General features: G+C 39.5%; 1 protein-coding gene across 2 annotated transcripts; it reads left to right on the forward strand.

Moving 5' to 3' along the window:
• Positions 1-291: 291 nt before the first annotated feature.
• On the forward strand, positions 292-15,461 carry LOC117294482 (tRNA pseudouridine synthase A-like). 2 transcript variants are annotated; one of them, XM_033776908.1, is made up of 12 exons: positions 293-377; positions 6,838-7,101; positions 7,785-7,879; positions 8,220-8,449; positions 9,704-9,832; positions 10,971-11,049; positions 11,664-11,803; positions 12,545-12,660; positions 13,046-13,120; positions 13,917-13,987; positions 14,376-14,487; positions 14,949-15,461. In XM_033776908.1, the coding sequence occupies exons 1-12, from the start codon at positions 351-353 to the stop codon at positions 15,255-15,257; spliced, it is 1,647 nt and encodes a 548-aa protein (XP_033632799.1). In that variant the 5' UTR covers positions 293-350; the 3' UTR covers positions 15,258-15,461. The 2 variants fall into 2 exon arrangements, with proteins under 2 accessions (XP_033632798.1, XP_033632799.1); XM_033776907.1 differs by lacking the exons at positions 6,838-7,101; positions 7,785-7,879; positions 8,220-8,449; ... (6 more) ...; positions 14,376-14,487; positions 14,949-15,461 and adding an exon at positions 1,883-5,228 and having other exon boundaries at positions 292-377.
• Positions 15,462-15,922: the final 461 nt, after the last annotated feature.

Below are 15,922 nucleotides of genomic sequence, written 5' to 3' on the forward strand. Positions count from 1 at the left end.
CAACACCCAAACCATTGAAAACCGGAAATAACCCAGATGGAAGAATCTATTATTTATTAAAGGGGTGTTGCATTATTAAATGTTTTTCAAAAGGTTATTCATGATACCATTTTTTATGACATGTACTAAAAATGCATTTAAATTGAATAGAAACCTGATTATTATAAATAACAAAGATTTTTGTTTGCTTTTTTGAAACATTGCATTGCATTATTTTAAGGAATGTTTCAGTAGCGTTTATGTCAAAATGGAATAGCTGATCTGGTAACCTTTTCAGTAGGGTACCGTTGAATGAAAACAGGTATTTTTACCAAACTAGTAAACTTTCACGTTCAGTTCTTTATCGGCGCATGCTGCACGTCGAGAATATTTCCACGGTAAGTTTATTAACATCTGGGTAAAATTTGAAAGATTTAAGTGCATTGTTAAATTAATTCTTAAGGAAAATTCAACCATGTTATTGTTAGAATAAGATTATAAATTCCGATCGTCCGGTGTGGATTGGCTGTTCTGCTCTCTGCTGGAACAAGAACGAGGTTGTTTTTTGAAGCGATGCTCTTTTCTCAATAAATTTAATCAAAAGAGGGCGCTATATTATTATATTATTAGGAGAAGTTCTATCACTTTTAATCTCTAGAGTCTAGAGGGAAATTGTATTTTCTGAAATGCCACTGCCGTAGTGCTTTTTCAAAGGGAAAATTGATTTATAAAAAAGGAGCATTAATTTTTAAGTGTAGACCATAGCCATATATTATAAGTGCAGTGCAGATAAGAAAATTGCCGGGGGGGGGGGGTGGGGATGTAGGAAAAAAATCTCCAGCCAGCTAAAGGCCCAGTCACACTGGCCTAGGCCCTTGAGCTGATAACGAGAGTGAAAATGGGAACGTTAACAATGCACACCTGGCCCCCCAATTGGTTGAATAAGCATGCGCGATTCACAGAGCAATTCAACCAATAGAATGCGTTCTCTTTGCGTCGTGATCGTTATCGTTTTCGTTATCACTGCAGTGTGACTGGCCCTTAAGTCTTACTAAAATGCTCTCCCTCTCCTGTTGCAGTAAAAGCAAGTTTCGGTTTCTGAAAAAGTGCAATGTACAGATAAAACAGCTATGCAGAGAACGCTTTATTTAATTTTATATTAAGCTGTCAGATTGTATAGCGCCCTCTTTGACACACGAATGACATTTAGGGGTTTCTGACCATCAATGCTGGCTAGTTTCCATGGAATGCTTCCTGCTAATTAAATTGAGAATGTTCGCGTTTTAAGCCTATTCGCGTTGTAATCCCAGCTGATCCAATACCCTCCCCCAAAAAATAATAAAATTAAACAATTCTTTAAAAATCATACAAAATGTACAATTACAATAAGGTAAATAGTGTTATCCTTTTTTAAATTGTTGTGGCTGCTTAAGGAAGCCTGAAATATTACGAAATCATATAGTCCAAGTCTAATTGGGTTCAGTGCTGGCCAGTAAACTGTACACTAACAGCAGTCCAGAATTATCTACAGTGAACAATATGAGTGATTTTTTTGTAATTTATGAGTCAGTTGGTATAGAGCATGCACAGTAAGAATATCAATGTCACACAATTAGAAGTAAACAAGGCTCACAAAGGCCAAAGCAACAAAATTCATCATAAGACAAACTCACTGTCAGTATTACCAGAGTGATTTGTATTGTAACATCAAACTTTACTTAGCAACTACGATTGATTTGCAGTTAAGATCAATCTTAGCTCTTTGTGAAATCGTCCCCAGGCATAAAAGAAAACACTGTCTTGGAAAAGGGACCTTTGACCTGTGACCCCTTGAACTGTGACCCCAGTCTGCTTCATGGATGAATGCTGATGATTGTCTTGCTTCGTTTGTTGCCCCATGCAGATACCACGAGACGTATTGGATATAAATTGTCTGTACCTCCAGCAGGGTCGAGACCAAAGCTGCTCCCACCATGGGCTTGATGACAGATCCAAAGACACAGGCAACATTGTCAGCGTTCATCAGCCGTTTCTACAAGATTGGAAGTGTTCTTTGCTACGTGGCTGGCATCGCCTACATGCTAGCCTTGGCTTATCCCACGCTGAACGCCGGTACATACTTCTCAGAGAATGCTTTGCTACCAGGACTTGTTGACAGGGAGTATTCAGACGCCAGCTATAATGTTGATCAGCGAGCCGAGGCGTACAAGAAAGTGATTGATAGTGACGACAGAATGCCAGTTGAATATCTCAAAGCCATGTTTACTGAAATTGGTCTGGACACCTACACCCAGAATTTCACTATCAATCATCCATTCTTAGATACGGACATTATCGGGAATGAACGAGTGCCTAAAGTTATTAAAGGAACTAATGTTTATGCCATTCTAAGAGCTCCAAGAATCGCTGGAACAGAGGCAATTGTTATGATGGTGCCCTATCGTAGCAGCCAGACGGCCCAAGAACATGGACATACACACTATGGGTTAGGACTTATGCTGTCCTTAGCAAAGTTCTTCCACACCAAAACGTATTGGTCGAAAGACATCATCTTTCTGGTCGTTGATGAAGAGGAGATGGGAATGCAAGCGTGGTTGGAAGCCTACCAGGGTATTCCATCGGACTATATCAAATCATCAATTATGCACGGTCGTAGTGGAGCCATCATGGGTGCCATTAATCTCGAAGTGGGGTCATCCAGGGTCAAACGTCTTGATCTTGTGACGGAAGGAATCAATGGCCATCTCCCAAACCTTGATCTTATCAACTTGGCCGTCAGGCTGTGTGGGAAGGAAGGAGTACAGGTGTCTTTTCAGAACCAAGTAGACACTTCCGGTTCTCAGCGCATGAGACGGGAAGGCTTTCAGAAAAGTGCCAAGACCATGCTGTTGAACATGGCGCATCAAGCAACCGGTCAACCACGTGGTATTCATGGATTATTCCTTCAATACCACATAGAAGCCATAACCATCAAGTCCTACCCTGCGCTGACCTCAGGTAAAAGCATGCTGGTTGTCGGACGTGTCCTTGAAGGAACTATCCGAAGTCTCAATAATCTCTTGGAACGGTTGCACCAGTCATTCTTCTTTTACGTCCTCCCTAACTGTGATCGATATGTGTCGATTGGGCTCTACATGCCTCCCTTTGGTCTTCTTATGATGGTCCCGATACTGAATGGTCTTGCAATGTGGATCAAGTCTGGGATTGTACCTAAGATAGAGAGCCCAAAGGAATCTAAGGAGACTGACACAGACAAAGATGATCAAGACAATACAGAGGACTTTGTTCCACGGCCTTTCAGTTCTGTCATCCCACTTCTCATAGGGGCTTCTATGACTGGTGCTCTGTTGTACATCAGTCCTGAAATGTTCATGACTCGCTTTCATCAGACCTTTAAACTTACTTCTGAGGAAGTTGTCAGCCTCGGTGTTATGGCCATCTTTACTGCAGGTGCAATGTTCCCGTACATGAGCCGTCGACAGATGTCAACTCCAACAGATGGTAGCCAAGTCGTTGCTGAGTGGAAGCTACTGAAATCGTTTGCCCTGATTTGGCAGGCTGTGATTCTCTCAGCAATTTGTATGAGTAACTTCTCGCTGGCGTTCTTCATCAGCATAGTGGTAGTTCCCATCAGTGCCGTCGTCCAGCCCGCATCACGCTCGCTCCTCCGTCTCCTGAATGCATTTCTTCTTCTCCTCATCTCTCCACCTGTTCTCCTCTTTATATTCCTTATGGTCTACAATGCAGCTATGGCAACAGACCCACATCTTGGAGACTTATTCATGACGACATTTAAAATGTCTCAACATGCCTTGTATCAAGCTGTGGTAGATGGCTACTTGTATGGGAACTTATCTTTTTGCATCGCTACCGTGGTGATGATCCCAAACTGGCTCATGTTCTGGCTTGTCATCTGGAAATAACTTTTTGGTAAAGATGCAAATGCCCTTTGTTAAATTAAAATGGCCTTGCCCTCTCAAAGATTAAATTCAAGGTCTTAACTTCGAAAGTAGCATTTATTGTACATCATGTTCTGGCATGTCATCTGGAAATAACGTTTTGGTAAAGATGTTAGCAATCAGGTCTTGAATTTCATGGAGGCTACATAGCCCATGGCCTCCATTGCTATGGTCTTGGCCATGATGCCCCTCAAAAGTTTCCCAAAGTTTTCCAAGTGCAAATGCCCTTTGTAGATTGAAAATGGCCTTGCCTCTCAAAGATGAAATTCTAGGTCTGAACTTTAAGTAGCATTTATTGAACATATAAATGTACTTTCAGTGTTTTTTTAATAGAAATAATATAAAAGCAAGTCTACAATCTTTTTGTAAATATTTGTAGTTGAGTAACTGTTCATATTTCACATTTGAAAAAAAAAAAATCAGATTGAGTTTCAAAGAATCGTTTAAATTTACAATTTTATTTGAATGTAGAATTTGTTGGCTTGTGTACAGAAGTTTTCACAGATGTGCGTAATTGAGAGAGAGTTCAAAGCCTGGTTCATACGTCCTGTGAATTCTTCGCAGGAGTTTTGCGAATTTGTGGCCTCAAAATTTGTATCGCATTTGCATTTGCAGGAAGTGTGAACCGGGCTTAACAGTAAACAATATATTTCACCTTTGCAAATAAAATGTTCCGAAAAAGAGTAATTTTTAAATCTTCAAGAGATGAATATGAAAATTTAAATTAGAAGAAAAGAATCTCAAGAGTGTTTACACATTAGTTGTAAAAAAGTTTACATCATTTCAAATACACTTTAGAGTGACACATAAATTTGTCTTGTTGGGTAAAGCCCGGTTCAAACTTCCTTAGAATTCCTGAGAATTTGTACATTCGCATCAGTTGACCTGTGCTAAACTCCTGCAAAACATTCACAGCGAAAACAGCCATGAAAGCGTAAACTATTGTATCGCATTCGCAGGAAGTATGAACCAGACTTTAGTAGGTCAAAAATATTTACTTAAAAAAATTAATAAAATTTCATTTTCTCTGAGTACGTGTAATTCAAGTCCAGTTGTGGTAACTTAGGGCCTTGTCACACGAGAGCAAATTGGAGGCAATCAACTGCATAGCCAATACAAATCACTTTGGTAATACTGACATTTTGTCTTACGATGAATTTTATTGTTTGCGAAATCAGCCCCTGAATCCAAACTCTGCTATTTGGAGGCTCCAGAGTTTTATTCACTCGGACATGGCACATAAGTTTTATTTGAAAAAAAATTGTTGTCTTTACGGAGTAAACAATAATAAAAAAGGTTTTTGAAAATTTACAATACCGAGTGTATTTTTTGTTGTTTTAAAAGATTTGTTCCTCAACAACGCAACTGACTTAGGCAGAATTATTAGTATTATAATTTTAAAAAAGGAATTATTACACACCCAAAAGAACAATAAGCATCAATAACAGGATGGGTAGAAAAAGAGAAGAAATGTTCAGTTTAAGATGTAGGACCATAGAGTCATATATAAGAACTAGAGGGCGCACTGGCCTATATACGCGCTCCGCCATGCGCGCAGGCGGCCATTTTCTAAGTTGACAAAACTGGCATCTCACAGCGTGTGTTTGTGCGGCCATTTTGTAAGTTGAACAAACAGCATCGCGTGAGCGTTCAATAAAAAAACCTCAAACGTGTATTTCATATTCAACGCGCGTGCAGAATGACGCACTTGTCATCTTGCGGTCCCGTGGCGTTTGTGCTCGAAGCATCACTCGTGCGCCCTCTAGTTCTTATATATAACTCTATGTGTAGGACTAAAACCCGAAAAAGGGAACGCCCATGCACCCAGGTAGAGACTGAAAAACCAATCCACATGCAAGGCTCCAGGCTATAGCGGGATTCGAACCAGGGTCCACAGCAGTGACAGGTAGAGAAAGAAACCAACATGCAGGCCTCTATGAAAGGGCAATGTTCAATTGTTCAATTCAAGAATACATTTATTTCCATACTCTCATAAAAAAATAACAACAGTTACATGTATTACGGAGAAAAGCAAAACATATCATTAAGTAAGAGTAAACATGAATAAATAAACAGAGTACGGGGCCGTTTTGGTAAGCATAAGCTTGTTAAAAACAGCCAGACAGATGAGAAAACTAGACAACCAGACAGACAGACAAAAGGACAGATGGACATAATACATGACACAACGAATTCGTAATAGAAGCGACAAGATGGCAGAACAGTTTAAGCTGAAAATAAATAAGTCAAGTATTGAAGAGATGTGACCAAAGCATTGTCGCATTGGTAAATGAGGAAATTGTAAATCTTTCTGGAGTATTTCAAAGGCACCAAGGTAATGACCAGGGGGCATTGAGGCAATTGCCTTCGTTGCCTCCATGAAGTATCAGCTTCTACTGGAGTATTTTAAGGGCACCAAGGCAATGATCAGGGGCATTGAGGCAATTGCCTTCGTTGCCTCCATGAAGTATCAGCTTCTACTGGAGTATTTTAAGGGCACCAAGGTAATGACCAGGGGGCATTGAGGCGATCGCCTTCGTTGCCTCCGGGAAGTATCGGCTTCTACTGGAGCATTTCAAGGGCACTAAGGCAATGATCAGGGGCATTGAGGCAATGGCCTTCGTTGCCTCCATGAAGTATCAGCTTCTACTGGAGCATTTTAAGGGCACCAAGGCAATGATCAGGGGCATTGAGGCAATTGCCTTCGTTGCCTCCATGAAGTATCAGCTTCTACTGGAGTATTTTAAGGGCACCAAGGTAATGACCAGGGGGCATTGAGGCAATGGCCTTCGTTGCCTCCGGGAAGTATCGGGCCTGAACCATAAGATAATCCAAATCCTTAATCTATATTCGCATGATTGACTGTTGCTATGAATTAATAGACACTTCCATACTACAGGGATTGCGATTGTTCTACTCGTTAACGCTCCACCAAATGCTCTCAAGAATACATCAAGGTTTATTCCGACTGCGTCTCGTCTTGCGGAAGGTTAACATGGCTGAAGTATCCGAGGGGATAGTAGCAACATCTAGTAATAATAAGACGTCACAGGATGGTGTTGAAGTCGTTGTGGACAAGCGATCTTTGGGATCAGATGGTCAAGTTGACTCCTCTCAGGTAACAGCTGAGGCTGAGCCAGCAGCGAAGAAGCTTAAGACGGAGGTAAGTATAAAGACTTGTAATGCACACATATCCACCTTGCTGGGTGCAAGGCGCAGTAAAACCAAAACAAAAGAAAACAGACACAACTAAATAAGTCTGTGAAAACCCATGACATAGATAAGTTTTGAGAAGAGATTTAAATTTGTGTGGTACAAAGACAATACCTAAGATTAAGTGGTAGAGAGTTCAAGATGTGTGGCGCAGCTGAAGAAAAAGAAAGTAATGTAGTTCAGAAAGCTCATTGCTTGGTTGATGAGTTCCTGGTTTGAGGACCACAAGTAGCTTTGGGTCAAGACTGGACTCATAGAGATAAAAGTGTGCAGATGAAAGTGACTGGGATACATGTCATAATAATAAAAACAAAGCCTTATAATGCGCACAAATCCACCAAAGATGCTCACGGCGCTGTAACAAAGGAGAACAACAAAAGGGGGAGGGACCAAAAGATCATTAAGCGGTGCTCACTTGCCGATGTACTTTGTTGTCATATTTGCAACCCCCCCAAAAAAAAACCCCAAACCAAAACATACACACAAAAACGGGCCTTTGAGTGACTATCGAATTGTTTAATCCTAAACATTTTAAAAGAAATTGTTTTTAACACCTGTAATAACGGTATTGTTTTCATCTATGCAGTATGGTACCAAGATTTGAAAATGTTTTTTTTTTAATCTGACTTACAGCTTAACACCAGGGAGGAAAACTTGCAACGCATCGTCAAGAGAAAAGTCGCCATGATGTTGGCCTACTCTGGAGTGGGCTACAAAGGCATGCAGAAGTAAGAGTTAGGTCACACCCCTATGCTCCAACATTCCTATTTTTGACACCCTTGGACTTAATTTGTCATCAAAGTTGCAAGAGAATAATGAAAGAAAAAACACCATTGTTGCACAAGTTTGTCGGCTTTCAATGCCTACAAAGGGCTTCAGGGCTGAAGTCTTTTAATATTTGAGTGAGAAATGACCTTTATCTAAAAAAACTATGTTACTTCAGAGGGAGGCGTTTCTCACAATGTTTTATACTATCAACAGCTCTCCATTGCTGGTTACCAAGTATGTTTTTATACTTTTATTTGAGTAGTTACCAATAGTGTCCATAACAGTTTTGTTTTTCCCAAGGAATCCTGGCGAGAAGACTATAGAAGACGATCTAGCCAGCGCTCTAGTGAAATGTCAAGCCATCCCACCGGAACATGGCGAGTTCTTTGGCAAGATGGCGTTCCAGCGATGTGCCAGGACAGATAAAGGCGTATCGGCAGCGGGGCAAGTGGTTTCACTCAAGATGATCTTACTGGACAATATAGTGGAGAAGATTAATGAGTATTTACCACCTTGTATCAGAGTTATGGGTAAGTTTAAGACCCTGTTGAACCTTGTTTACAATAAGTGTGACCTTGTACATTCTTTAAGTATTCTGGCAGGCACTACAGGCCTACTACACTGGTCCTATGGGAAAGTTGACATTTTGTGTCATCATTTCCACATAAAACCTATATGAAAGTAAAAGCTGGACAAGTTTTGAGATGTGCCCCCTTTTATCATATCAAATGTTGAAAAGAATTAGACAGTGCAATCTCCATAATTAGACAGTGCAATCTCCATAATTAGACAGTGCAATCTCTTATGATTTCTTCCATTAGGCTGTGTACAAATCGTGCCTGCAGGAAGTCCAGGCTATGTGGCTAATTGGAAAACGTGTGATGTCACAGGTCACATTGTCTATATGATTTGGGATTGAATGGAGAAAAAATTACTTGAGCGGGACGTGAACCAACCACCTGTGCTGCCGGTGCTCTTCTAACTGAGCTATCTAGCCCTTTGTTAGCAGTGTCATTATTTTGGCATATATCTTTGTTTGGCATTTGAGGCTTCATAGATCTTCTGCAACAACATAACATCAGACCAGGCCTTAGATCGTCATCATCATCACACATACTCTATGTTCCCAAAACTCGTCTGGCAAGGAGGCCATGCCTTTTGCCAGCTGCGCACCGCATCTCTGGAATTTCTTGCCAGACGAGCTGACGGACACACCTGATCTATCAACATTCAAACACAACCTCAAGACTCATCTGTTCAATTTATCTGCTTGCTAGCATCTGGCGCCTTTGGATGGTACCATTCCAGATACTGTCCGCCTTATAAATTTTATGTTATTATTATTATTATTATTACATATGTACTTGGCTGTTGAAAATTGTACTCGGTACTCAAAAAATTGTACTCGATGGCCCAAGTACTCATACACAAGTACTACTCGTCCATGTCGTCTGTGAGTACTTGGGCAGTATTTTATACTAAACTGAGAAATACTTGACTACAACACAGGCATACCAGTCATGGCCAGAATTTACAAGTTTAGAAGTTTCAAATGTTCCATTGGGTTGATTGACTGTTAGACATAGGCATGTGCCTGTGGTATCCTCCTCAAATTGTGTACACAGCTACCATATGATGCAAATGGAACAGTTTCTAGACATAAACCTTGTAGGAAGATTAAAAAAAAAAAAAAAAACATTTTAGAATGCCTTACCATTATTCCACTTGCACGTTCCCATAATGTTTGTCTTTTTTGTTTTTCTCCATTTTCTTCATGCTCTCAGGAATTAAGAGAACCACTGCTAGTTTCAATTCCAAACACAATTGTGACTATCGTACGTACATGTACATGGTACCAACATTTGCATTTGAACCGATAGAGCAGATCACAACGGAGAGTTACAGAATCACAGGTGGGAATAAATTTGGTGGATGATGTAATATAAATAGGATTGGATCTGGATAAATATTCTCAACGCTCTAATTAGAACTAAACGAGAAGAGAAGATGATGAAGAAATTCCAGTTTTAGATGTGGGTGGAAAACCATAGAGAATTATTCTAGGGAAAACTTAATCCACATAGCGCTCCCACTGGGATTCGAAACGGGGTCCCAGAGGTGAAAGGTGAGGCAAGACACTACCATACCATCCTGACCGTTATAATAGCCCAGGTCAAAATTCCAGTTGAACCTAGTTAAGCTGGGTTTAACTGGAACTAGTTGAAAACCAGTTGATAAACTAGTTAAACACAGTTAATACCAGTTGGTTTAATACGGAAAATGGACAGAAACCTAATGGTTTATAATTTCAACCTAGTTGAACTCAGTTAAACCTAGTCCAAACCAGTTGGTTAATATGGAAAATGGACGAGTTTGGTCACTATCCAGTTGAACCAGTTGACACCAGTTAACTAGGTTCAACTGGAATTTTGACCTGGGAGTGTACCACTTATAACGCTCCTAGTTTGTCATAAATGACATTCCCGCTGCCGAAATATTATACCTGGTGGAGCTTGTTTTTGTACAATTTTATGTGCTTTTTATTTTTATTACATTTCTATGTACCGTTTAGGTCTCACAATTGTTCTTTTATCCAACAAGAGTATTATTGAATTGAATTGAATTGAATTGAATTGAATTGAATTGAATTGAATTGAATTGAATTGAATTGAATTGAATTGAATTGAATTGAATTGAATTGAATTGAATTGAATTGAATTGAATTGAATTGAATTGAATTGAATTGAATCTATGAGACAAAGCAGCCATTAACCAACAGCTTGAAAGGGTTACAAAGTGAGGTGGTGCATATTGCTGCCAGACCATGCCAGAAACACAGGGGAGAATTCCTTCTCTTTCTGATAAGTGTTCTGGGATCTGGGATTTGAGACATTGCATGGTGAGGTATCAATAAAAATTTGGTTTGTGGTAAGGTAGATTATGTTCCGGGGAAAAAACTTTCTGAAGTTTAAAAGAAAATTTTGAAAATTCAAACTGTTTTGATTTATTTTTTTTATTTCAATTCAATTGATTTGTTTTTCTGTCTTTCAGTTGATAAGTTAAAAGAAGTCAACGATTTATTGGCGCAGTTTGTTGGAACTCATAACTTTCATAACTTCACATCAGGAAAGTAAGTGAAAAATAAATGGAACTAAAGTATCTGTTAATGTATTAGCTGTTTTGTATAATATTCTAGCCTTTTAAGTTGCTCAAATTTACTATCTTATTTAAGTTTGGTTCTTAGTTTTTTGTCAACGTTATGCTGATTAATAAGCAAAGTTGTGAAGACAATAAAAGGCAGATGTGAAAGTTCCAGCTGACTACAGTGTCTAATTGCTGAGAAAACAGCGAAAAAACGGGCACAGTATTTTCACAAGAATTTCATATCTATCCACTTGTAGCGATGTGACTTGCTACCGGTACAAACCGCATCTCAAGCGGCAGCATTTGCAAACGGAAACCAACCATCAAAAATCTGAGAAAGAATTCATGCATGAATTAATTCTCCAACTCAATTGTTCGGGAAACGGAAACCATATTACTTCAAATGGAATCTTTCTTAAACTAAAAAAAGGTTTCAAGTCCTACTTTTTTAAAAATTGTTTACACAATACTCAACAAGTAAGATTTTATGGCCATAAATATCTTGAGTATTTACCAATGTTTGACCCTACCTGTTTCTGATTCATAAAATTGTCTTTATTATTTTCTTTTCTGTATTTTTTCTCTTTTTTGTTCTTTCAGGGCCTTTAAAGACCCGAGTGCCAATCGGTTCATTCGTGAATTCACATGTGACCAACCCTTCATTCAGGACGGGATGCAGTTTGTCATAGTTCGGGTCAAAGGTCAGAGCTTTATGCTCCATCAGATCAGGAAAATGGTGGGTAAGTAACAAGTTTTCACTGAGCTCTTTAAAAAATCAAGTGAATTCATGACACGAAAAAGACTTTTGAAGGGCAAAGGACGTTCAGACAGGAAAATTTCTTAACATCAAGTGGTGTGGTGTGTCTTGGCCTAGCGGGTAAGTACACCGGACTAAAGCTCTGGGGACAGTTTCATTGAAAATATCGCTTGACACATTTCTGCTAAGCAGAAATGACCAGGACACCAGTCACAAATTGTACTTGTGACATGGTATTTTGGCTGGTAACCTTGATCTGTTAAGCATTTACGCTGCTGTGCTTAGCTGTGCTGAAGTATCTCTATGAAATGGGGCCGAGGTATTTCTGTTGAGCAGAGTTTGGATTCATCGTGAGACTTGTGTCCTTCAGCAAAAGACACATTTATAACCGTTATTGCTGCATCCTTTGGTTGGGACAGAAAGGCGTAGGTCCTGTGTGTTGTGGTGTAATTCTCGTAAAAGAAACCAGTGCACTTTTCGTAAAAAGAAGGGGCTCGCCCCGGTGTTCCTGGCATATTGCGCCACAGCACCTTCTTAAACTTTAATGGTGCTATGTTAAAGGAGTATGTGTCATATTCAAACGTATTCCCACACACCTTGCAGGAAAACACTGTATGTTAAAGCGCCTTGAGCGTCACTGAGTGATGAATATGTGCGCTATAATAAGAAGCCATTATTATTCATATTTATTATTACGGTATGTATTTTGTCTATGTTCATATAGGTCTAGTGATTGCAATTGCAAAAGGATTTGCCCCTCATACCATCATAGAGAGAGCCTTTAATGTGGATAAGTTAGACATCCCTAAGGCACCGGGATTAGGACTAGTTCTTGAATCGGTAAGTCACTGAGGAAATTATAAAACTAATATTATTAATATTATTTAGTACATGTTAAATTTGTATTGGGGACAAAGAATATTAGTTTTGGTTGGAACCTTGTTAGCACTGTATACTCAGTACTTTCCCAAATTCTTTAAAAAAAGAAATCACAGGCATTATTTGCCACCAGGCAATCTGGGTGGTTTAGTTGGTGACACATCTGCTCTAGAATTGCAAAGGTCATGGGTTCGAATCCATATCGAGTAATATGCCTGTGACTTGAAAGGGCAAGGGCATCAAGGCAATGACCAGGGGGCATGGAGGCAATCACCTTTGTTGCTTCTGTAAAGTTTCTGGCTTGTACTATCTATTAATGTAGAACCTTTTGTCTTATCTATCTTAGGTTCACTATGAAGCCTACAGCAAACGATGGGGCAATGATGGGATGCATGAGCCACTCACATGGGATGAGTGTCAGGTAACACTTAATTCTATCTGTCGTAAAATGAAGTTCTATCCTTTAAAGTCACTGGTCACTTTTGGTAGTTGTCAAAGACCAGTATTCACACTTGGTTTATCCCAACGTATGCATAAAATAACAAGTCTGTGAAAATTTGGACTCAATTTGTCATCAAGTTACAAGAAAATTATGAAAGAAAAAAACACCCTTGTTGCACAAATTTGTGTGCTTTCAGGAGCCTAAGAAAAGGCTTCAGCTGAAGTCTTTTATTATCTGAGTGGGGAATTATCTCTTACTCAAAAACTACGCTACATTACTTCAGAGGGAGTCGTTTCTCACAATGTTTTATACTATCAACAGCTCAACAGCTCATTACCTAGCAAGTTTTTATGCTAACAGTTATTTTGAGTGCCTTTAAGTTCCAAATTCCTTGGTGATAGGTCTTTCTCAATAGCTGGCCCAACACTTTGGAACAGCATCTATCAGCATCAGGAATTATCTTATCTTAGCAATATTGCTATCTTAGTCTGTTGCTATATTTAGGAAATTTCTTAAACACTTCTTACTCACTACAACATAGTTATCTTTCTATTCTTGTTCGGAGCTTAGATCTCCTTGTAAAAGCGCTTTATTAAAACTTATTTTTACTGTTATTATTGAAAATAATATCCATATCCATTTGTAATCCTATTTATCTGCCAAAGTGAGATCAAGGAATCTTTTGATTGTTCCCATAAGACTATGATCCATATAAACTAACGCAGAAAAGATAACTAAGATTTCAGATTTTTTGTTTTACAATTTTGTTTGACAGGACAAAGTGGAAGCATTCAAGCGAGAGGAGATTTATCCAACCATCATAAGGACGGAGAAAAAACAACGATCGTATCCTTGATAGATTGATAGATGGTTTAGTAAAAACTGTCCTTATATAGCAGTCTTCTGTGACGTGTCATGGCATAGCGTTTAAGAGCACTGGATTCAAACTCTGGCGTTTTTGATCAGCAGAGTCTGGGTTTGAGTCCCAGTTGTGACACCCGTGTCCTTAAGCGAGACACTTAACCATGATGCTTTGTCCTTCGGATGGGACGTACAGCTATTGGTCCTGTGTGTTAATGTTTTGAGAAGTTAAAATTCAATCTACAGTGAAACTTAAAGTTCATATAAAAAGTCATCACTGGGATCAATAATATTTTGTTTTATTGTAAGTTTTGGTTTTGACTTTTGTCTGCATGCCTTTAAAATGTTTGCCTTAACTCGAAGTGAAAACTAGAATGATGCAGTGGTTAACTACTCTGACACTACATACATATGATGTGATTGGTCCATATAACCCAATAAGAGAAGCAGCTAGAGATATGGAAAACAGTAGGAGGGAGGCTAAGGTCAGTATAAACATACTAATGACTGCTAAGTAGGGCACTTAGTTATTTCTAAAGACCTCCCATTCCAGGGTCAAAACAGTAGGGAATGTAACGTTGGTTTAAAAATACATTATAATGACTTCTAATGAGGGCAATCAAAACAATAAGAGGGGAGCTATGGGCATGTTCACACAAGTAGCTGGCTTCACTGCTAACTTCGCTGCTAAATATTCACAGCGGGGGCTCGCTTGACAAAATGACTTGGCTAAAAAGTACCGTGCGTTCACACGAGGCATGGTCGCAGGTAGTCAGCACAGAGTGTTTTGGCTTCCAGAAGTTTTCTCTGCTACTGTAGTATAAGAAATCAGCATGTTGGCTTGAAGAATACTGTAGCTTATATAATACACATGTAACATTCCATATTTTTGGCCGAAATTGCAGCGATTCTTCTGGCTGCTTACTCTGTGCCTTTATTTTCATAGGAGCGATTGAGTGCCTCAAATAACGACTCGGAACAAAACGACCAAACCAATCCCCAAGACTCAACATCTAGCCACTTAACAAAGAAGACCTACGGTGGATCAGAAGTGACATCAACAACCACTCAAGAGCTAAAGTCAAAGCAGGATAGTGGCCTGGAAGGAACATCCACATCAGAAAACAAGAGTTCATCAGAAGTGGTTCTACAAGGTACTGAGGATGTAAATTGCAGTCAAGATACACCAGGAAGCCCTGGTGTAGACATTTCCAGCACGTCACAAGAAATCACATCTCAGACTAAGACAAACTAAACAGAACGAGTTCCCTTAATGGGAAGATCATCTCAGGCCTGATACTTCAGAGGCAACGAAGGCGATTGCTCCTTGCCCCCTGGTCATTGCCTTGGTGCCCTTAAAGTGCTCCAGCAGCAATTTACAATGTCCCCATAGGGTGCCCTTTATCGAGGAGAAAATGCCTTGGTGTCCTTTAAATTCTCAAAGAGAAATTTACAGTTTCCTCATAGGGTGCCCTTTACCAAAGAGAATATGCCTTGGTGCCCTTGCTCTTTAAAAAACGAAGCATACAGGCCTGTCATCTAAACAGACAAACTTTATTTAACTCTAAAAGTTGCATCTCCCGATGTGTTACATCTCCCAGTTTAACATTTTAAGAGGTCACTTTAAATTTTCATTTCAGACACAGAACAGAAACACATCAATGATTAGTAATTGTTTAAATATAGTTTCAAAAAATGCAGATGGGTTGTTGTTGGTTTGATTGGCAGCATTTTGCGCCACAGCACCTTGTATTGTACATGGTGCCATGTTAAAGGAATTGATCCTGTACTGGCCAGACATTTCAACCCTAGCAGAGTCTTTCTTGTGGCATATCTCACATCTGTATTTACTCACATCCCTGGGGGACTCCACCCTACAAGCTTGCTTTTGGGAGTCCTTCACCACTTAATCTATTGTGT

This window comes from Asterias rubens, chromosome 9 (assembly GCF_902459465.1).
Source record: "Asterias rubens chromosome 9, eAstRub1.3, whole genome shotgun sequence".
NCBI classification, from domain to species: domain Eukaryota; kingdom Metazoa; phylum Echinodermata; class Asteroidea; order Forcipulatida; family Asteriidae; genus Asterias; species Asterias rubens.

Excerpts from the sequence above, each read along its gene's own strand:
- LOC117294482 (XM_033776907.1), top strand. The coding sequence starts at position 1,953 with ATGGGCTTGATGACAGATCCAAAGACACAGGCAACATTGTCAGCGTTC.